Raw genomic sequence first — 24,422 nt, 5'->3', positions numbered from 1 at the left:
TCTATATACAACTAGATCAAAGAATATAATATATGGCTAGTCAAGGTTTATCTGAGGATGTTTGGTCTTTGCCCAACCTTTATCTGCATGGTACACACTAATTAAAAGTACCAGACTGGTGGAACTAACCTTCTTGGATGTTTAACAGACATATTTTGAGGCCTATAATAATTTGGTCAGAAGGACATAAAGGACAGTTTTTGCACCTTGCCCTCCTAGGTCGACTAGTTCCAGGGGACTATGAGCATCTCTAAAAATGTCATATAATGGTGGTGGGTCACCTGCTCTCTTGATCAAGGAGGCTGAGGGGACCCCACCAGATGGACTTGAACCAGTGTCCAGTTTATAAAGAGGAGGGTCAACACAGAGGAATCATTTCCTCCATGCTCAAGCAAAGCCAACCATGGTCGAGCAGGACCGTTGACTTATCTTCACATAGGCAGAACTGGTAAAAGAAAGGAGCCACCGGCTCCTCCCAAGCCCATGGGACCCCTGAGGAACAGATCCTCAAACAACTTTAAGAGTAAAAATAAATTGGTTTATCTGGACCAACTGTATGGCCTTAAACACCCAAAAGGAAAGTATAACTAAAGATTGAAGGGGCCAATATAATTTTTTAAGAGTCCATATGCATATCTAAAGCAATAATGCCAGGCAACAATGCCAGATAGGAGATACCTTCTTTTGAGTTGTTGGCCAAGGTATCCAAAGGACTCCCAGATAGTAACCCAGCATAGAACTGGGAAATTTTGGCAGCCGATTGTTGCTAGATGAGGAACAGCTGACCTTCCTAAAACAAAGATCTCTAGATAGGCTGACTAGATTCACCAAATGGACAGGTAGTAGTGAACGGCTGGGGGTGCTGACAACACAGCGGACAGTAGCAGGGATATCAGCATATAAGGGCTCTAGTGGGGGGAGGGAGGCTATAGGAGGTTGCCATCTGGGAAGTGGGTGTATAGTCGAATGAGATGGTTTGGGATGTTCTGTGTGATATACACACATAAAAAAATCAATAAATTTTTAAAAAATGTATTATATTTAAGGAGGAAGCATGGAAATTTACATCATGCTAATTAGTAGAGGTGATAAACATTACCATTGACGGTGCGGTAACAGAGCTCTGGCAGGTCTCGATCATTCCCTAGAAGCGCAGGGATCTTTCAGGGAGGACTGCGGAGTAGGGCAGCTGTGACTCAGGAGAAGCAGGCATCCTGCTGCAGCTTCTGGTCCAAGGGGCAAAGGCGAGTGACAGCTCTGCCCCCAAAGAATTCTGAGACCAGTCCAGTCTGGAACTCCCGGTCCCCCACCTGCCTGGTTGTGCTTGTTAGTTTTCAAACCTAAACACACCCAAGAAGAGAGGGCCTCAGGTGAGGAATTTCCTCCATCAGAGTGGCCTATGGGCATGTCTGTGGAGTGTTTTCTTATTTAAAAAAATATTATTTATTATTTTTTGTTTATTGTGTATCGCCCACATGTAGGTAGGTGTGTGCACCAGTGTGGTGCAGTGCCCGAGGAAGTCAGAAGAGGGCGTTGGATCTCCTAAACTGGAGTTATGGATGCTAGTTAGCTGCCATGTGGGTGCTAGGAATCAAACCCGGGTCCTCTGCAAGAGCAGTCAGTACTCTTAACAGCTGAGCCATCTCCCCAGGCCACCCTCCCCTCGCATTTTTTTCAATGTATATTTTTAACTGAATTTTTGTGCATTTCATTACAATAAATCTTAATTATATTTAGACCACCTCCCTCATCTGCACCCTTCCATACCGCCCTCTGGACTCGGTACATTCTGTCAGAAATCCCACTGAACATTTTCTTTGTATTTTATGTGTATATTTGCCTGTTGTATATATGTGCACCCTATGTGTGCAATGCCAATGGAGGCTGGAAAAGGATGACAGACTCCCCCCCCCAACATACCATGGGGCATTTTCTTGATTGCTGTTTGATTAGGAGGGCACAGCCCACTGTGGGTGGTGCCATCCCTAGGCCTGGGCTGTGTAGGAAACCTGAGTATGAGCCAGGGGAGCAAGTGGCCTTTTTGTCTCAACTTTTGAGTTCAGGTTCCTGCCTTGAGCTCCTGTCCTCCTTCCCTTGGTGACAAACAGCTACCTGGGAAGTGTGACATGAAATAAACTCTTTCCCTCCCACATGGTCATGGTGTTTATCACAGCAACAGAGATGTAAACTAGGACACAGGCTTTTTTCTAGTCTTATGATTTCATCATGCAACGAATCTCTATGTCCCTGACCCTGGCCGGTTGATGAAAACTTCTGAACGGCTGCCTTCAGTTCCTGCCCTGCCAAACTGCTCAGTAAAGCAGCCCCTAGTTTATCAGCCAGGGCCTCGGAACGCTTCATCCTGGGATGCTTGGATTCCTTTGAAACACGCCAAGAGGCTGCTCTTCTAAACTAGGCAATGGACCCCAGAGAATACAGGGTGCCAAGACAAGATTTACTCCTTTTCATGGGTGATGTGTCTTTAAAATTGGACCATAATGGAGCAATGCCTGAAAAGCACTCTTTATAGACAGACATGCAGCTGTGTTTGCCTAGCTTATGGTCCTAATGTGGATGTGAATAATAAGCATGTGCTGTCATCCTTTAGGAAAATGGCCCTTCAGTGCAGGATTTTCATAAATAAGCTGCACCAAACAATTCTTCTAGAATTAATGGGGGGAAGTCAAAAGAGAGATGCTAAGATACTCCCAGGGACCCACTGCTCAGCCCTCTGGAAGTTGGAAACTCACTTTAAGTTTAGCTGCCGGATAAACCCATTCTTTTGCGAGTCTGTCAAGAGCTCTTTCCTTTCAAATCTGCTTCACAGGAAAGAATGGTCTAAAAGGTCCGTTCACATTCAAGGGCTGTAGGTCACATTCCTTGAGTAGCTCACAAGTCTGGGGTCTCCTTGTATGGTGGACACTGGGGGCACATCTCCAGGAGCCGCCACCTCTGTTTCTCCCACTCAGAAGAGCCGAACTCCCAGCAGCCCTCGGTTATGGTTCTACAAAACACAGGTTCATCGAGTGATCCGTCTCCTGGCTAGTGCCTGGGACATATCTTCCCCTGTGACGGAAATCAAGACCTGAGGCCGGTGTCCCTCTCCAGCTCCCTGCGGGGGCTCACATAATGTATGAGGCTGTGGTGGCCCCTCAGGTGTGCTGAGAGTGACAGCAACGATGGGGTAGGATGGCTGTACGTACCCTATGCCACCCAATCTGTGAACAGTGTACACACCTGCAATTTGGGCAAGGTTAGTGCTGGTCTGGTACTTCACATGCACATGTGTATTTTCACTAATAGAGTGGCTCCTGTGCTGGCAGATGGTCCAAAAGCTTTCATAAACATACCCGGAGTGTGAGTGTCCTATGACCTTCTCTTGCCTCCCCAGGGATAAGATGACATAAAACATTCATCTGATTTTGGAAATGGATGTGATGGAGATCTTGGCATAAGTGGCAGGACGAATCAGTCTTAGGGCTGGAAGGATGTCTCAGTGGTTAAAATTGTTACTGCTCTTGCGGAGGACCCAAGAACAGTTCCTAGCACCTGCTTCAGCGGAGCTATGCCCTCTTCTGGCCTCTGAGGGCACCTGCACCCACGGTAAGACATACACATATATACATAATGAAAAATAAAATAAGGGGGCTGGAGAGATGGCTCAGCGGTTAGGAGCACTGACTGCTCTTACAGAGGACCCGGGTTTGATTCCCAGCACCCACATGGCGGCTACGAACCATGCTTAACTCCAGTTCCAGGGGAATCCCAAGCCCTCTTCTGACCTCTACAGCATTGCACAACACAGGTGCACTCACATACATGCAGGCGGTACACTCATACACATAAAAAAATAATAAAACATTAAAAAAAATAAGGCCTTCGGCTGTATACATGCACTCACATGTTATATCTTCAGTAGGCTTACTAAACACTACATTCCTCCCTTGGTTTTCACACCACCTATTACACACCGTTCTTTCCTCTCTCTCCCCCTGTATGGCCCTCCTTATCCCTTCCCCAGTTAGAGTACCCCATATTTTCCCCATATCTCTCTTGATAATGCCTGTCTCCTACCATTCTGCTCCCCCCCAGTTCCTTTCCATTTTCCTTGGCTCCTGTGATTACATCAGGATATATACTCACATCTAAGGATTTGGAGCTAGGATCTACAAATGAGACGGAATGTGTGTTGCTTGTTTTTCCAAGTTTGGGTTATGTCATTCAGTATAACAATTTCTAGTTCCATCCATTTACCTGCAAATCTCATGATTTCATTTTTCTTTTCCGCTGAATAGAGCTCCATTGTGTACATGAGCCACATTTTCATGATCCATTCATTGGCTGTGGGACACTTAGGTTGTTTCCATTTCTTAGCTATTGCCAGAAGAGCAGCAACAAACATGGCTGTGCGAGTATCTCTGCAGTAGGATGTTGAGTCCTTTGGATATGTGCCAGGATCATATGGTAAATAAGAGATTTTAAGAGCTCTCCACCTGATTTCCATAGTGGCCACACCAGATTGCAATCTCACCAGCAGTGGATGAGTGTTCCCCTTTCCCCACATCCTCTCCAGCCTCTGGTATCATTTGTTCTCTTGATCTTAGCCATTGTGATTGGGGTGAGATGCAATTTTAAAGTTGTTTTAATTTTCATTTCCCTAATTGCTGAGAATATTGACTATGTTTTAAGTTATTTCTTGGCCATTTTTATTTCTTCTTTTGAGTACTGAGAACTTTCTGCTCAGATCTGTACCCTATTTTTTAATTGGGTCACAGTGCCAGGTAAGGGAAACCTCCCTTCGAGTTGCTGGTCAGGGTAGTCTAAGAGACTCACAAAATAGTATAGACTATTGCCATAGCCCCTGATCGCCTCCCAGAACTTGAAGGTACATCCCCATTGCTGAAGACGGGACATACTTTAGACACAAAACTTACAGTAATTGAGCTTGACCTGACCTGGAAGCCTCCTCCCTGAAGACTAGCCCTCACAGTATCAGAAGATACAATGCAAGCCGCCAAGGGAGAAAACCAATCAATGCTCCAACCCAGATGCAAAGCCTACAAATCACAATAGTGACTGGCCCAGAAAACTCTACTGGTGCATTCGTGGCACTTTTATCTTGGGGGATGATCAATAGCTATTTGGACTTAAGACCTCTTCAATGGGAGGGAAATCACGTGTGGTATGTAAATATAGCCAAGCAAACATGACTGGAGACATCACAGACCCAAGAGAAGAGCCCATTTCTGTCACTTCCCCAGACTAACGTAATTACGTATATTATAAATATGTATCCTTATATTTACAGACAAGTATATCTCAGCATTCATCAAAGAAGCTGCTTTTATCAACACATGGAACTATGACACAGTTCCAGAACTTGTTAAACACAAAAAATAAGTGTCTGTGAGATGCCCAGCCCTAAGTGATGCATCTACAATGCAACCTTTACACCCAAGGCTCAGGAAACATCATGGAAAATGGGGCAGAAAGAATGTATGAACCAGAGGGATAAGACACCCACTGCTAGTTGATGCGTTCTAGACATGACAGGGAAGCTGGCCTATGAAATCTCCATAGTATGGTAGCCTAACACTACCTGCATAATGACAAAACCAGTGACATGCCAAGGTGAATAGGGCAAATGTCACAGGTCCCACTGAGGGAGGGAGGATCAGTGTTCTCCAGGGACGAGCTCCCTGAGAGGTTATCCAACCCCAAATGGGCAGCCATAATACAGGTACACACCAGCACCTAAATGGACTTACTGCAGTGTGTGTGTGTGTGTGTGTGTGTGTGTGTGTGTGTGTGTATTTATAAATGTATGCATATGTAACAAAAATAATCAAAGAAGAGGACAGGAAATTGAGAGGGAACAGGGGACATGGAGGAGTTGGAGGGAGACTGGGAGGATGGAAATTATATAATGACAATACTCATGATTTCTTAAAAATAACAAAAATAAAAATTAAAGAAAATTTAAAAGAGTCTAATGCAGGATCTGAAGCCTGGCATCCTTGACTCTTCCAATCTGCTGCATACCCTTCATCAGCTTTAACACGTGACTCTGACCATGGCCCTCCTTGGCGTCTCAACCAGGCTCTCTCTGTCCAAGAAGCATGCCTGGGATGGCTCAGGGCGACCTCCTGGGTTTCCCCCTATCTCCAGGGGATCTGGCTCAGCATCTTTACTTCCCCATTCTCCGGGAAGCACTCTGTGGATGGTTCCTGCTCCTAGCCTCTCTCATTGTCCAGACCGTCATGATGAATAGTGCCTGCAGTACTTACAGCACCCAGTCTCATTATCACCATGTGAACTGTGAGTAGAAACAACATTAGCAGCAGCCAAAATGATCTCTGTTCCATAGGCAGAGGAGAAGCCGCCTGCCCATATCTGCTCTCTGACAGCTCAGAGTGGAGAAGGACTGCAGAATCCAGGCACACATCCCAGACACCACAGATGCAATGAGCCAGGTTTACTTTTCATAGACATAGGGGCCACCTTCATTGACAAGAGATGAAATGTCACAAGCTGGGATTCGGGGATGTGTTGGATGTAGAAAGTTCTAAGGGAAGGAGCCCAGAAAGTGTGGGGAGCTGCCTGTTTCCATGCGATTACTGTGTGAGGAACAGTTTGCTTGTTACGGTCTACACAGTCTGTTGTTACTGCTGAGATGCTTCTCCACAAGGATTTTCTGAGACGGTATATTGACAGCACCACATACGTTAAAAGTTGAGGTCTGGTGAGATGGCTCAGCGGGTAAAGGCACTTGCGTCCAAGCCTGACATCCTGAGCTCAATCCCTGAGATCCATATGATGGAAGGGAAAGAACCAATTCCTATAAGTTGTCCTCTGACCCCCACACATGTGGCATGGCATGTATGTGCTCCCCCACCACAGACACACCAATACATAAACAAACATAATAATAATAAAACATTTCAAAACAACTGGGCAGCAAGGGATCTTACAAACAAACTAAAGCAAAGAACCATGCATAGATGTATAAACATTAAATGGCTCATTATGTAAATGTAAAAACTGCAAATACCCACAAACTATTCTAAGAGAACAGACATCAGGTTACCCTTGAGGGGGGTTCACACGGAGAAAGGATTCCTTAGAAGCCCTTGGGGTCCTGGATAAATGGTTCTTGGATGTGGGTGGTGATCACAAGATTGCCTTCAGTGCAACAATTCACACAGCAATGCAATACTCATGCATAATATCCACTTTAATTTATACAATTAATAATGTACATCGTATGTGCATGCTATTCTTCAGTTACAAGTTTTAAAATAATTTATCTCAGAATTTTAAAAGATGAGCCAGAGTTAGTCAGAGGCATTATATAAATATCCACGGATTTTGATTATGCACCTGCTGTGTGTATTTAGTGTTTTGGAGTCCTTAGCTTTAGTCAGAAGTTTGTTCAAGGCAAAGGCCAGGGACATCCTAATATGACTGTGGACCTCTCACCGTGCAGAAGAGTGCAGTCAGTCTCATCAGAACGCAAGCTGGCCAAAATGGCACACACCATGTGTGACCTACTGCAGATGCATATTTAATATCAGGAAATAAAAAAGGAAACTTAGAGTCCAGCACAGCCCAGCAAGGGGAAGGGAAAGAGCTTGGTAAGGCCACACCGTCATGGGCCAGATCCCCTCTGAGCTCAGACTGCCTTAAATGACTGGATTTCTGAGACATAAATTGTGCATACCTGATGACAATCAGACTGCACCACCAAACAAGGAATCTTGACTGTCAGAATTGCTGAGAGAACCTTCCAGACCCCAGACCCCAGAGCGCATCTCACAGAACTCTCTAGATTCTGCTTGCCAGGCTAGGGCTAGGCAGTGAAATGGTCATGGGCCGACCACTGGGAAATGGTCACAGGTGAACCATTGGTCATAGGCAGACTGCTAGGAAATGGTCATGGGCCAACCACTGGGAAATGGTCATGGGTGGACCGCTGGGAAATGGTCATGGGCCGACCGCTGGGAAATGGTCATGGGCGGACCGCTGGGAAATGGTCATGGGCTGACCGCTGGGAAATGGTCATGGGTGGACCGCTGGGAAATGGTCATGGGCGGACCGCTGGGAAATGGTCATGGGTGGACCACTGGGAAATGGTCACTGTGGGAAGCTTAATGCAGCAGGAGTGTGACCAAGGCCGTGTGCAAATATGCTCAGGGTGCTGCTTCTACTGCAAGGTCTTTGCAGCTGCACAGGCCCCTCCTGCAGGCCACTCTACCTGTACTGACGTTCCTGTGGCTAGGTCAATGCTCCTGTTACACACAGCTCCACATACCTCAGCCCCACCCTGCTCACTGAGTGTTACTTGGGGAGCCTCCCTGCTCTAAGTGCCACTGAGAACACAAACATCTGCTTTCTCCACATCTGGCCTCAGCACTTGGTGCAACATTCTCAGCTCTTAATGGGATCCTTAATGTTGAATGGAGGGGACTCTTAGCTCCATGAGCTGATGTCAGGATATTCAGCATCTGAGGGGATTTGAAGATGCTTCAGGGTAGAATGATTTGACCTCTGCTTCTGCACAATACTGAGTGTCAAAACAAAAGTTCCTACTTTACCTCAGGAGATGGGACACAGAAAGTCAAGCTGAGAGGGAGAAGCACAGCTTCTGGGCTGTGCCAACCCACCTGGTCCTCCTAAGTCCAGGAGACATGGTCCACCTACAGCACAAGCTTAGAAACAGACACCACCCAGCTGTGCCCAGAACACAAAGAGTTATCAAGCCTCAACCACATGATCCTTGTACCAAAGCATAAGGAGACCTGCTCCCTCCAAACCCTTCATGAGAGTTAGAGACTTGCTGGAGCCCCGACACTGCAGCTGGCCTCTAGTGCATCTTTGCATAGACAACTGGTGTAACCATCCTACAGGACCCCTGCAGAGACTGTATTCTCAACTGAGAGCAGAGGGCTGCTCTGTGGTTGGTCCTGCAGCCCACGAACTGAGGCAAAGTACTGTCAGGGTTAGCCACTGTGCCCAGGAGGACCCAGCTCAGTGGGATAGGACGGGCCCAGGAGCCACTTCTCAGGCCTTGGGGTCCTTGCTACTTCATCAACTACCCCGAGTCCTTGATTCTGGGGGAGGAGGACTCAGCAATGTTTGGGAAGGGTGGGAGAAATCATGAAAACCATCACCGGCCTTCTAAGTCCCAAGGTAGTGTGGGGTAAGTGCAGAATATCTGCTACGTCAAGCACAACTCTGTTCAAAGGGAAGCAAGACGGGTCTCTGCTCCTCAGATCCCGAGGGAGTGTGCACACGTTCGTGCTATTTAAAAATCTCTGCAGCTGCTCAGGGTCCCATGGCATCAGCTCAACCGCAGCACTTAGAAAACAATTGGTCGTCGTCCACCTTCAGCCCCTTCCAGGCTCATTTAAATTCTAGTAGCTCCACCGATGTCTGACCCTGTTCAGATGGATGTGGTATGTTGTGGTGCAGTCCTCACTCCGGGTTCCAGGCAGCTCCGGTCCACTCACAGGAGCCCAGTCGTAAGGGACACCATGAGGCTCCCTTCAATGCTATTTTCATGCAGAGTTAATCAGATTACATGTTTTCCAATTGTTCAAAATTTATGTTTTTATTTTATGTGTATGAGTGTTTCACTTGCATGTATGTAAGTGTACCACATGTGTGCAATGCCTGCAGAGGCCAGAAGAGGGATCAGAACCCCTGAAAGTGGATTATAGATAATTGTTAGTCACCATGTGGGTGCTGGGAGCCAAACCCAGGTTCTCTGCAGGAGCGGCCAGTGCTCCGAACCCTCGAGCCACCTTCAGCCCCAGATTACACTTTTTTTTCACAACTATCCCATTATTTTCAAGCTAACAGCTTTGGGTAAATTTAGAAATTATAAAGAGGTCTTTTGCACAGCTCAGTGTTTTGTTTTTGTTTTTAAATCTGTTCCTGAAGGGGAACCCATCATGACTGTCAAATTCCAAGACATCATTTTGTCCCCAGATCTCCACAGTCACTTCATTCCCCCATTTCTACCCCAGGCAACTGTCAAGCTGCTCCTTTATCTCTGTGGATCTGCAGAGTTTGAAGTCATCCATCACACAGCTTGGGGAGACCTGGCTTTGCACAGAGCACAATGTCTTCAAGGTTCCTCCATCCTGTCTCCTGGGGAAGCACTTCCTCCTTTTTACAGCTGAGCAATATTCCACTTCATGGACGTACCACACTTTGCTTGTTCTCCCAGTGAATGGGTTGTTCGCAGTTTTTGGTTATTTGGTTATCATGAACGTCTGTTCCATATGGTCCAGAGAAGGACTTAGGATAGCTGTGCTTTAGCTTTGAGTGGTTGAGCTCATTAAGCATGAGGCAATCAGCAGTAAATTATCAAGTAGCAGACAGAAGATAGGAAATTATCAGAATCAGGCACTCACAATATCCATCAGTTGTAGCCAGAGCAGCCCAACCGAGAGCACAAACAGGACATGACATCATCACATCAGCACTCCAAACTTATATTTAAGTCTTTGTTCCAGTTTTTTGATTGCTTTATATTTTGAGATAGGGTCTCCCTGTAGCCCCATGTGGCCTGGAACCTACTATGTAGACCAGGCTGGCCTTGAATTTACAGAGATCTGCCTGCCTCTGCCTCCCGAATGCTGGGATTAAATGTGTGCATCATCGTCCCTGGACTTCTGGTCTAGTTTTAACTGAATTCTATATTTACCCTTTCATTTTGAGTTGTGAGTTCTTTATTCTGGGTACTAGGCCTTTATTGGTTATGTGACTTGAAAGTATTTTCTCCTGTTCTGTGGACTGTCTTTTCATTTTACCAAAAAATCTGTACATGTGTGTGCATGTGTGTATGTGTGCATACTTGTGTGCACATGCCTGCTTGAAGAGCCCAGAATAGAGAATTGGATCTCCTTGAGCTGGAGTTACAGGTGGTTGTGAACCACCACCCATGGTGATGTCAGTTCTGAGATGTAAAATGGGTCCTTGATCTCTGTGGCCCCTGTTCATTTTCTTGATAGTATGTGTTGACATATAACAGGCTTTAACTCTTAAAAATAATCCAATTTCCTGCTTTCCTTTGGTTGTTTATACTGTTGGGGTCAAGGCTAAAGAAGGGTTGCTTAGTCTAAGGTCAAAAGATTTATTTATATGTTGCCCTTCTGAAAATTTTAAAGTTTTAGCTTTTGTATTGAGACCCTTGATCTACATTGCAGGATTTCTGTATATGATGTGAGGTAAGGTATGTGGGCTTATTTCAGAACTCTGTTTGAATCCATTGATCTACATGTCTACAGATGTGCCAGTGTCCCATCATGCTAATTTCTGTGTCTTTACACTGAGTTTTAGAACTCAGGAGGTCCATGTCTTCTAATTGCCCTTTTCTCAACATCACTTTGATTTCCTCTGTGGTTGTCAGATTTTGAAATATACATTACACTGGCAAACTATTAGGTGCAGTTGAAACTTGTTGATAGCAGACACTGCTCGAGTGAAGAGGCTCTGTCCCGTATCAGATCCAAGCATATTTGTATAAAGTGTTCTCCAACCCCACCCATCCTGGGTCAGGCTGGCCTTCTGGCTCTGTAATGGGGGGTGGGAAAACAGCGAACTAAGGGCATTAACACTATCCTGCCCTTGGGGACAGCTGAAGGTAAACTATTTCTAACAGTTTATCCCAATACAAAAGTGTCTCTAACAGGAAGAGGAAGCCGGGAAGACTCTCATGTGGGAACTCTGGTGTGATTGCTTCTGCCTGGTCCTTGTCTGCTGGGTGCTGGGAGCTCTTGAGTCAACGGGGATTTGCTTTTGTTTTCCGTCGCAGTCAGGCTTCCCCATCACTGGTTTGATGCTGTTTTCCCATGTTCTCTCTATCTCTCTTGATCTGGTGCTCACTGTTCGTTTGCTTGATTTGCTCCATCATCAATCATCTCACTTAGAAATGAGAGCAGGTTCTGTCATGGACCACGAGGACCATTTCAGGCTCTGTTCTAATTTCCTCAGTAGCGGCAGCGGAGGCTGAGCTGGATCTGCCCGTCACCCTGGGGACCCTGCCTCCCAACGTCACATCTTTTCAGGGCTTTTCCGCCATTTACTTAGGTCTTTAATTTCTAAAAATTATGTTTTCAGTATACAAGTCTTGTGGTTTGACTTGTTAAATTTGTCCTTAAGTACTGTCTGAGTTTCTGTTACTGCCAATAAAATACTGACAAAAAGCAGGGTAGGGAGAGAGGGCTTATTCAGCTCACAAGTACAGGTTACAGTCCATCAGGGTAGGGAGTCAAGGCCACAAGAACTTGAAATAGCTGGTTACGTCCAGTTCAGAGCAGAGAAAACACAAGCCTGACCTACCTAGAAGTCCTCCCCAGGCATGCCCCCAGTCCAACCTAATCGAAAACGATTCCTCACCCAGACTCTGTTTTCAGGCTATTCTAGACTCTGTGAGACTGACAAAACTGACCATCCAAGCACCTTAGTCTGTTCAAAATGACGAAAAGTGGACCCATTTTCATAAATCCGCTTTTGGATTTTTATGTACTGGTCTTAACTCTCCAATCCTGCTGAATTCGTTATTTATAATAACTTTTTCTTTTGTGTATGTGGATTTCTTAATTTTTTAAATACACAGTTTATGTCTTCTGTGAATGGAGGTGGTTTTAAGTATTTCCTATCTGGATGTTTATTTATTTTACCTAACTACCCTGGATATAACCTCCCATATAATGATAAATAGAAATGGCAAGACTAAATTTCTTGACCTGACGATGTGTGACACTAGTCCTAGGGAGAGGTTAACAAACGTCTTCTCATCCCAGATAGGGAACCTACAACAGTCCTAAGTGAGGAGACCATCACAGCCCAACTTGGTGAACCAATAAGTTTTATTTGGATTATTTACAGGAACACAAATGACTCAAAGACATATTCCAAAGTCCAGCATGGATGGTGGGCGACAGCTCACAAAAGCTGGAAATCTGGTGCACACTGCACAACTTGTAGGCGGCTTGACAGGTTAAGAGTGTATCTTCCATGTAGCTCAGTGGGTCTAAGCCTCTTCCAGGCAGCTCAGCTGATCTCTCTCTCTTCCAAGCAGCTGGGCTTATCTGAGTCTCTCTGCAGTCTACACTGCTTATATAAGCTTGAAGAGGGAGGAGCTAGTGAATCTGGTCAACTTCAGGGGCTTCCTGAAGCTATTGAGTTGTTTCCTTCCTAAGCTTAAGGAGCTTCCCTGTAGGAAGGAATGTGTCACCTCCCTTTAGGACACCCTGTGTCTTAACCAGCTTCCCTCCAAGATGGAAGGCTTTATTTATCTGGGAGGAAAGTGCTGCAGGACAGCTGGTCTCAGCCCATAGGATGCCAGCTGTGCAGACCTTTACAGATGCTCTCCACCGTGTTTGATGGGCCCTTCTAAAGCTGTTGAACCTATGGTGAAAGGATGCTTGAATTTTTGTTACATGCTCCGTGTCTGTCTAGATGATCTATGGGGTTTACACTTTATTCTACTAGTCTAGGTATAGTTCACTGACTTTTATATGTTAAGCCAATTTTTTCTTTCTTAAAATAAGACCCGTTTGACCATGGTATATAGTATTGTTTATAAGAATTATTTTTATTACGTGTATATGTGTATCTCTGATTCTGCATGTGTACCCGCACATTGACTCCCCTGGAGCTGGAGTTACAGGCAGTTGTGAACCGCCCCGCATGGGTGGTGGGAACCGAACTCTGGTTCTCTTCAAGAGCAGTGTGCACTCCGAACTGCTGAGCCATCTCTCCAGCCTCCCATGAACCTCTCCACTGTGGCGCTCAGCTTGTTATTAGCCTTTTGGGAATTTATTTAGCATCTGTCTTCACAAGGAGCGTTAGTCTGCAGGGTGTTTTTAAAATAGTATCTGCCAGATGTTAATAAGGATGCCTTTTTATCCATTTACTTCTTGGCCTAAGTTGTCTGCCTTTTATGTCTGTCATTCTTTTATATTGCAGTTTCTGCTTACCGAGGACCAGAACTTTGTATCTAATATGATCCCAAGAAAGGACAGAACGGGTGTGTGTACTGCTGTATATGATCCTGGTGATATCCGATGACACCTTTCTTGGTTATCTTACAGGTGAAGGATATCTGGTGGATACCTAATTCCCACTGCTCTTTGAAGCCAATGTCACACCCTACCTTCTCCAGGGATGTCCTCATAAAAGACTTCCCTACTGTTGGGGCTCCTAAGCACTTCCACCTCCGCCACTCCACAGGGCATTCAAGGGGAGTCAGGTGCTGTGAGCTCTGCAATAGACTGCAGTGTGTTCTTTCTCACCTGAGAGAATTTTACCTCTGGCTCCACTAGTATTTCCAATAAGTACCTTGCCGTCAGTTCATAACCAACATGTGTTGCTTGAATATTTTCTTAATTCATCCTTGATATAACACCCAGGGATATCATGGGATATATAAAATTATTTATAATGCGTTTAAGTTCATCAGGATGAATAAAATAAGCAATTATGAATTTTAACACATGTCAACTATTCTCATCTAGTCACTAACTACATTAAAGAATTGAAGCATATAAAATCTATTGTTTTTCATTAAAAGTACATTGTAGTGTTTCACAGGGACAGTGAGAACTGAACCTGGGAAGAATAAACGCTGTAACCAGTAGCTGCTTAGGAAACATGCCCGGGTGAATCGTTCCTTCTACCGTTAGTCCCTGGCTTTCCAAGGTGTGGCTTGTACCTGGTGTCAGCAGTATGACCGACGTGACGATCAGAGAGCAGATGACCAGGATGACCAGCAGCGCGATGGCGATGCCTTTCCAGTTTCTCTGCGGAGGGTTGCTGCCCACCAGCTCCTGAAGAAACACCACAGAAAGGGACAGGTGAGCGCGACAAGGGGAAACAAGCCAAACCACCAGCACCGCACCCAAGAGAGACCAGGGCAGCGGCGGAGGCCTCTCCCACCCCAGGGACGGCCACCAGGTGTGTCCCAGACCTTCTCCCGCTGTGCCCCGAGGCCCCACTCAGTCCCTCCCCATGCCAGGAAGAGACTGTCTTCACAGCACATCTGGCACGATAGCATACATAGATCTCGTGTAAATACAATGTCCCTGCTGCCCAGTGAAGTAGACTACAGTGCAGGGAGCCCTTGGGACCCTTTGTCAACACCACCTACTCAGTCCTCCTAGGACCACGTAATCACACTCAAGGCTGACTGAATTTTCCAGCCCCTTCTTCTCTGTGTTCCTTTCTTATGATCATCCCCTTAGCCATCAGTAGCTGCCAGGTGCCGATATTTAGTGCGCACTGTGCATCGCTACCAGTCAGCGTCTTGTGTCACTCGTTGGGAGCTTTGCTTCTCTTCTGCTGCCTGTGAACAAACCATTCCCAGGCCTCTCTCCCCCAGGTGACTCACCCAGCCCTGTTCTTTTAGAACCTTCTGTGGAACCACATGTGTGTGGTTTCCAGGGCGGAGGTGGCAGGGGCATCTAGAGACATTTGCCAACAGTTGAATAAATCTAGGAACTTAATTGGGCTTATGTGATCCTTATGTGAGACCAAGCTTTCCATTCCTGATCATATAATTTATAGTTCCCATTTGGGTTCTTTAGAAATGAACGGTGCAATATTAATAACCACCAACAAGAACTGTATGTAACAGTTATATATTGATTATTATTAATTATGTAAGAGATACAAACAAGGGCATTTGGTCTCAATGAAATTGGATACTTCATAGGTCTGGGAACTTTGCCTTTTATAGTGTCTGGTATTATGGCTCATAAGCCAAGAGGAAGCAGGACAGAGATGGTTTCCAAAGTAGATTATGCAATACAGAGACATTTCATCCATGCCTGGATGCACATTCGAAGGCACCAAATGATTGGAAATGAAAATGAACATGAAGCTTCATTGATCACACGCCCGACCTGATTCAAACACACCCACAACGTGGTATTAAGCCAAGGCTGAACCTTGCAACAGAAAATTACACACAGAGTGTGTCTAGGAAGAAGACCAGATAAGATGCTTGCAGACTATGAAATGTGAAGGATGAAGGAAATGCTCAGCCTCAGGTACCCAAGTTTTCATCCCCTGAAGATGGGCCACCTGAGGGATGAAGACCTCAGAAGGCAGCAGACTCACAGGAGAGCCACAGAGGCAGAAGGATGTGTTGAGAAAACGTGGGGCTGTTAATACTGCCCTACAATGGAAGGGACTGCTTCCTTGTGAGGACAGTACGATGGACAAACGTTTAACAGGGTCCTGGGGGCCAACGCAGTCTGTCAGGGAGGAATGTGGAAATGGATGACCTCGACGTCCCTAATACAGAAGACACAGGAAGGATGTACCGCTGTGGATACTCCTTCACTTCCTGAAGGAGAACACAAACTGTCTTTCCTCTGTCACCAATGGTCCAGAAAAAAGATTCTCCACTGAAACCTACTCAGCGTGTGTGTGGCTGAACGAGAGCACGCAGGAAGACAGCGCAGCGGCACCGACAGTGTGTTCCTTTTCTTGAGAACAGATGTGCTCACGCTTTCAAATCTTGTTCTTGAATATTAAAAATAGGGTAATTTCATCCAGAGGAATGAAGACATTCTTCATTAAATCCTATTTTCATTTGCCAAGTGCCCTTTTCAGGTAATTTGATTTCACGCTGAAAACAACATTGTAGCCATAACAGCAAGAAGCAGATTGAGAGGGAAAATGAGTAATCTTGCCAATGAAGAAATAAAAACTGTTCGTCCTTGCCCCATTCCTCTGTATTCATGGTCTATGTGTTTATTTTTACACAACCGGAACAGAAATTTGGCTTTTATGTTAGAGCAAAGATTAGTAATTGCTTTTCTGAACATCTAACTCTCTCAGTCTTTAAAATTCAGAACTTCCTCATTAACTTCCAGGAATCCAACGATCGGCAATTTAAAGAGCTTACTCTCCTTCCTACAAAGGGCAAGAGAAGTCAATAAATTATCCCTGACATGATGACTTGTGGTGGTGCATTTCTAGCTAGTTACGGTGATCTTCACTGTGTTGACGTCACAGGAAAAACGAGGCTGTAACACGCTCCCTATTTTGCTCGGCCCCATATGTATAACTTGGAGGTCCAAAAATAGAAAGTGTTGTTTATAATTACTATTTTTCTATGAAGAATAAATATTCCACCTTCCATGTATCCCTGCATCTATCCATTCATTCATCAATTGACTGACTACTCACCTATCCACCCACCTATTCATTTATTAATTCATGTATCCAACCATGCATGTATCCACCCACTGACTGACTCATCCACCTATCCACCATCTACTAATCCATCCATCCATCCATCCACCCACCCACCCAGGCATCTAACCATGCATCCATCCATCCACCCATTGACTAACTCATTTCCATCCATCCATCCATCCATCCATCCATCCATCCATCCACCCACCCACCCAGGCATCTAGCCATGCATCCATCCATCCACCCATTGACTAACTCATCTATCTGTCCACCATCTACTCACTCTCATCCATCCATCCATCCACCCACTCATCCATTCATGCATCCAATCACCCATCATACATTCACCTAGGACTTACTCTTGTGAAACCTAGGTACAGCAGTGAATAAAGCAGATAGTGACACTGTTATTAACCCAAATGGAATGACTTTCCTATTTTAATCTTCAATTATTGGAGAGTACAATAATAAGCTGATAAGCCTACGACAAGAAGCTAAAGGCTAAAGAAGATCGGAGATGTGAACTACTTCCCCCCAAGGCCCGAGAGCTCCCAGCCAGGTGACCTTGGGCCCTAAGTGAGGGAAGCCTGCAGGTTTGAAGCTGACTTTCCAGGAGGAGAGAGGCACAGCCTGTCTGTGAGAACACACTTCAGTGAGGAGGATGACAAGAAGCCAGAGCCCAGGCAGTGAGGGTGAGGTGACTGAGCCAGGAGAGGCCAGAGCAGGAAAGAGGGCACAGGGCCTGAAGGTCTGTGTTGGCTTTTCCTCATCACCGAGTGGAAGAGATAGGTGGACGGCAATGTGGGAAGCCATCGTCCACTCAGAAACATCAGCAGGGGAGCTGCTGCTCGGGGGTCGACCAGGGAAGACAGGGCAGGGACAAGGAGAAGGCAACAGTAGTTGTCCCGAGCAGCCGTGGTGCACGGGGAGAAGTTGAGCTCTGGGCTTGTAGAAGTTTGTCAGCACTGTGGTCTCAAGCAGGCCAGACAAGCCCAGTGTCAGGACGCACCTGTGACATGGTGTTGTGTTCAAAGACTTCTCCGAGTCTCTTTCCCTCTCATCTCAAGTCAGGGCCCTGTGTTCGTTACATGGCACCTTTCTACCATGGCAGCTCTACCACCAAGCCAACCCAAGTTCCTCCTTGTTCCTGGAGCAAGCCGTTCTGTCCAGCCAGCCTTCCCTCATCACCCCACAGCCCTGCGCACACAGCTCTTACTGGAAACGTTCTTTACCTTCATGTCTCCAGGCGGGCACCTTGAACTCTATAGTTATCTGCTAAAATACCTCCTCTGACATTTTGGGAAGCCGTGCCTGGTTTCAGTGCTGTTCTTCCATCTGTGCACAATGACAACTCTTCAAATATCCTGCTGTGACATTACTGTACTGTTAAGTTATAAACTTAATACTGTGCCATAAGTTATCAGACTGGAAACTCCTTAAGGACACGGCTCTCTTGCTATAGTTAAGGTCCTATGGTCTGCTGCACAACTTGGAATGACACAGTGTGCGAGGCCTATGTGTTGGACAGAGGGATGAATGGATGGATACCTTTATAAAAAGCAATTTGTATTTGCTGGTATTGTCTGGCAGAGAAAGAACTGACTGACACAGAATACAAAGGGTTAATACGAACCCAGTTACATTAATGTAATTTAGTAAGACTTACTAGCGAAAGTCCATGGGTAGTAATGAATCCCCAGATGAGTCACGCAAACTGACGTGCGCAGCTGGTGACCCCCAACCTTTGTTACTTCACTGTGGTTGACACTTAATTTTAACTCGGGCAACAACAATAAACGATGATGGTGATGAAGATGGTGGTGGTGGTGGTGAACTAACAAGCGATTCCTTTCCCAATGGTTTGCCTAAACACAGAATGTGGCCACTTTAGTCATTCGTCATTGGTGTTTGATGTTTCCTGTGCTAGCTGTGTATCTGAAATGGAAGAAGCACAGACTAAATTATAACTGAGGTCACCACCGTGTCCTGGGAGCTGACTCAGGAAGGATTCCGCTGCGTGCTGTTTGCTTTTCTCCCAGGGCCACAGCCTGAGGATGCTGTGCATTCGCCGCTGGGAGGGCGTGTGTTTTCTTCTTTATGAAAGCCTGACCCACCTCTCTTGCCTCAGCTCTATCACTTTTGTTAATTTCCATTTCCCTCACTCCCCTTTCAAATACTGAGCCTTATGATGAATGAAGACTACGGGGCCAACAGAAAACCGAAGTGACTTTAAAAGCCACAGACATGGGAGGCGGGAGGTGAGAGGAGCTGACAGCTTGGGCAGTGTAAGGACTAGGAGTAAATGTTTTTGAGAGCACATTGTAATTTAAGAAAAGAATGGAAACTCATGGCTGCCACTGTTAAATAACACTTCAGGGCTGGAGAGATGGCTCAGTGGCTAAGAGCACTGGCTGCTCTTGCAGAGGACCCGGGTTTGATTCCCAGCACCCACATGGCAGCTGACATCTGTCCGTAACTCCAGTTCCAGGAGATCCAAAGCCCTCTTCCAACCTCCTTGGGCATTGTATGACATGGGTGCACTTATAGGTAGGCAATACACTCCTACACATAAAATTTAAAGATAACACTTCAGTAACATCTGATACATAGCAGGAAGAAACTCCAAAGTGCATAAAGACAGTGAAGGCTCTGGGACAATGACTTTGCCTACTCTCCACCGTACCCTAAGTTCCAACAGAAGTCAGGAAGATGGGGCAGGTTACGGCTTCGTAAGTCCACATAAGAATTCTGTAATAAGGTGGTGCATGCCTTAAGCTGCAGATACCCATGAATGTTTCAGATCTACACATATGATATGAATGACACACTTGCTCCATGAGGTGGACGTATAGCCTCATACAGGTAAAGAGACATCAGGAGCAGTGTCTGGCAGAGGTGAGTAGAGATGAGCTCCCAGCAAGCAGAGCCTCTGTGGCAGAAGACTGCGGTGTGGGGCTGTGGCCTGGGTGCTGGCAGGGGCCAGTGTGCAGCAGGAGTCACACAGATGGTGTGGGCAGAACTTGCTGGTCACAAGGGGACAGCTGGTCATGCCATGTTTTATAACTCAGTGCTGAAGGCAGAGGGGTCAACCGATGGCCGCCTCACCAGGAAGGAGTAGGTAGTCCAACTCTTTCCCTCACAACAATCCATCTTTCACCCACACTCTCTATCTACCAGGCACTTTTTGAAGCACATGGACACTACAATACTTCTGGCTCCCCAAGTGGAAGAAACCACAGGTTCAGGCAACTGACAGTTTTTAAAAATATTTTAAAATTATATATATATATTTCATTTTATGTGTCTAAGTGTTTTGTCTGAGTGTATGTAAATGCACCTGTGTTGTGCAGTGCCTACAGAAGCCAGAAGAGGGCATCAGATCCCCGGGAACTGGAGTTACAGATGGGTGCTGGGAACTGAACCTGGGTGTGCTCTGCTCTTAACTGCTGAGCTATCTCTCCAGCCCCAAGGCAGCTGATAGTTTTAAATATTTTCAGAGGATGTGTATAAGCTAGCAGCTCCCTAGGTTGCACAGTGAGATTGCTCACTTTGCTGCAGGGGCAGATCCTGATAGGATCCAGCAAAGCATTCCAAAGGTTCAGCAGGTAACCCCTTCCACCAAGGCTCTCCTTGCCCCAGGGCTGTCACTGTGTCTCACTGGTAATTAAGTGCGGCTTTCTGTGGTAGTTGTGAGTGTGAGGGAGGTAGTCATGAAGCACTGATAAAGGGTGGTTTCACGAGAACTGCTCTAAGGCACTGCAGGTGAGCAGTCAGTCATTACAGGGTCACTGACGGGGAGCATGCAATCCTGCCTTCTGCAAAGCCTCTGTTGACTATTCAGAAGTTCCTTTGGGTTCACGGGCCCAACTCTGATGACTGGCAGTTCATCTAAGGGAAAAAGAGGAGCAGCTACTCCCTAGAACCATCGGGCATACATGCTGAAGGCCCCTCCTCCCCTGACCGCTCCATCCTTCCTCCACAGCAGATCTTCATCTTTTCTTGTTGCTGTGATAAAGCATCCTGGACAAAAATGACTTAGGGAAGAAAGGGTAAATTTGGCTTATTCTTCCAAGCCATCACTGAGGGAAGTCAGGGCAGAAATCCAAGAGAGAACTTGAAGCAGAAACCATGGAGGAATGCTGCTTGCTGGCCTGTTCTGGCTCATACTTAGCAAGATTTCTTATAGCCCGGGACTACCTAATCAGGGACTGGTGCCCCCACAGTAGACTGTGTCTTCCTGACTCAATACTCAAGATCCTACCCCCACCCCCAACCCCTGCAGATGTGCTCACAGACCAACATGATTTGGTTAATCTCCCAGTGGAGACTCTCTGCTCAGGTGACTGTAGACTGTATCAAGTTGACAGTTGAAGCTGTTTTCCCATTCAGAGCGTCCCAGGGCTTTTACCATCTGTCTATGTTGTCTGGGTTCCCATCACCCTTTCTCACACAAATTTGGAAACTTCTAGACTTGACATAAACTTGACTTTACGTTACTGGCTGAAAGCAGAGACATCTTATCCATCTTCGTGGGCTGCCCACCCTCCTCCCATCCAAGTGTGGTCTGCAGCCCAGCAAACTGTGATCAGAGAACGAGCTCTGGTATTGTCAAACCTTCTGGAGAAAAACAAAAACATAAATTACTGACTCCAATGTCTTACAAAATTTCTTCCTGATTATTTTTGTCTACATATTCAAATATCAGGGCTCAAATTAGTTTAGACTGCAGAGCGTTGATGGCTGTGTCTGGTGAATTTACTTAATCAATTCCAGACATGAGCTATTCTCCCCTCCAGAGCTCAGGCTAATTTTGAGCAAGTTTTTCATTTGTTTATTTGTTTGAGACAGGGTCTTCCTGGAGCTCACTATGTAGATCAGTCTGGCCTGGATCTAATAGAGATCCACCTGCCTCTGCCTCCCAAGTGTTGGGATTAAGGGTGTGTGTCACCATGCCCATCTGATACAATGTTTTAAAGGCTGTTCCTTAAAACCCCTAAAGTACCAGCCTTGTATCCTACAGCCTCAGAAGAATTTCTACATCACATGGCACTCACAAGACCCCCTGGGAAACATGATCTTAAGTTAGTAGCAACTGAGGCCCATAAACAATACCAGCAGCTCAACAGCGGGGACCAGATCACTTGAGTTCAGTGTTACAAGGGGACCAGACTCCATGTCCCAGGGTGGGATTGCTCCCCTGGGATGGGGACCAGACTCCATGTCCCAGGGTGGGATTGCTGCCCTGGGATGGGGACCAGACTCCATGTCCCAGGGTGGGATTGCTGCCCTGGGATGGGGACCAGACTCCATGTCCCAGGGTGGGATTGCTGCCCTGGGATGGGGACCAGACTCCATGTCCCAGGGTGGGATTGCTCTCCTGAGAAACATATGCCCTAGCTGTGCACAGCTGCTTGTGCCTGTAATTGCTACACTTGGGAAGCTGAGGCAGGAGGATTGCCACAAGTTCCAGGTCAGTCTGGGATACAGAGCGAGACCTCATCTCAAAAAAAAAAAAAAAAAAACAGAAAAGAAAAGAAAAGAAAAAGAAAAGAAAAGAAATAAAGAAAAACAGAGAAAGGAGCCCCCATAGAATAATTCGGCCTCCCTCATCCTACACATGGGTCCCAAAGCCATGGTCTCCTCCGAAGCCCCAGATAAGACCTTGGCCATGTCTGGTTTGATCTGTGGGTGGATCTAGGCCTGGTAAATACTCTGGACCTCACCGCTCTAGAGCTGTGAGATTCCAAAGGTGTGTGACAATCACTCAGAACCTGCTTTCTTGTGATCAGACACTTGACTAGCAATTCAGAAGGGAAGAAAGCAGGTTTCCAGGATGGGCAGAGAGAGAGAGGTGAGGGGCAGAGAGAGAGGTGAGGGGCAGAGAGAGAGGTGAGGGGCAGAGACCGGAGCAGGGAAGAGAGGGGCCGCCTGCCTTTCTGTCCCTTGGCTCTATTCCTGGGTGAATTGTTTTTCTTTGCATTTAACAATTCTCTCCTGATCTTTCTGAAATGGATTCAGTTCTTATCACTTAAACTAGTCTGAGTTGATCTCAGCATCTTGAGCACAGAAAACGCTGCTGGTTGTTAGAGACTGACAGCTGCCCTGTGGACCGCTGTCCTGTATGGAACATGGACAAGTGTGGAGCGCTGCATTTCCTGAACACACTCCCATTCTAGAGGCACCTGCTGACCAGGTCTCCCCTCAGAAACCTGGTGGAAGTGGAATCCCTCACTTGGCTTAGAATTTGTAAATGGCTACTTTGCTAATTTGTTCATAATTTTCTTTGCAAAGGCTTGATGCTCCAGCCTTAGACACTATTTTCTAGGGAAACAGAGCAGAATTTAGCGATGACCCTTCAGGCCCTCAGGAGTCCCACTGTCCTATCACATTAGCATCAGATGACCAGAGGAAGCCAGTCTAGCAGAAGCACAGCAGGCCTAGGGCTGGCTCAGGAGGAGGCTCAGGAGATCCAGCTGCTCCCCCAGCCCTTGGTGATGTTGGGTATCAATTTAGCCAAGAAAGAAGTGCAGGAATTCCAGCTGGTCAGGAATGGGACGTGAGGAGACCCACAGCAAACAATTATGGTGTGATAGCATTCAGGTCTTAAAAAGCCATCCAATCCATGTGACATCAAAGTGGAAAAGGGAATTCTGGGGCAGAAAGGCAGGAAGTTAGGGGAGAGGAGCAGATGGGGCGGTCAAACTAAGTGTAAAATGCCATAAGGACCCTCTTATTTTGTACGCTCTCTAAAAATAAAACAAGGAAGACATCTAGCAGTGAGGAATTATTAGACACATGGATATAAATATATATTTTAAATTTTTTTCCATTTGTGTATATCTTTGGCGTGCATATGTGTGTATGCATGTCTTGTGTATGTGTGTGTGCCCATGCATGTGAGTGTATGTGAAGACTGGAGGTTGATATTGAGAATCATTCTCTCTCTCTCCCATTTTTTTCAATGAGGCAAGGTCTCTCAATCAAACCCAGAGCTTATTGATATGGCTGATCTTCTATACAGCTTGCTCTGAGGATCCAGTCTCTGCCTTCTGAGGCTGGAATCACAGTGGACCACCTCACCCACTCAGTGTTGACATGGCGGACCACCTCGCCCACTCAGTGTTTACATGGTGGACCACCTCACCCACTCAGTGTTGACATGGCGGACCACCTCGCCCACTCAGTGTTCACATGGCGGACCACCT

The 24,422-nt window shown here is 46.2% G+C and overlaps 1 protein-coding gene across 1 annotated transcript in view; it reads right to left on the bottom strand.

The window, feature by feature from the left end:
• The window catches only part of Dpp6 (dipeptidyl peptidase like 6), a gene marked incomplete in the record, with an annotated part of 754,370 nt that overhangs the window by 395,506 nt on the left and 334,442 nt on the right, over positions 1-24,422 (bottom strand). The window contains 1 exon segment of the mRNA XM_017801700.1: positions 14,726-14,840. Within this exon segment, the coding sequence (XP_017657189.1) occupies positions 14,726-14,840 (115 nt within the window).

The sequence above is a fragment of the Nannospalax galili genome, unplaced genomic scaffold (assembly GCF_000622305.1).
Source record: "Nannospalax galili isolate Female #2095 unplaced genomic scaffold, S.galili_v1.0 scaffold302, whole genome shotgun sequence".
In the NCBI taxonomy this organism is placed as follows: domain Eukaryota; kingdom Metazoa; phylum Chordata; class Mammalia; order Rodentia; family Spalacidae; genus Nannospalax; species Nannospalax galili.
The sequence above is the reverse complement of the archived record's forward strand: the minus strand, read 5'-3'. Positions and strand labels throughout refer to the sequence as shown.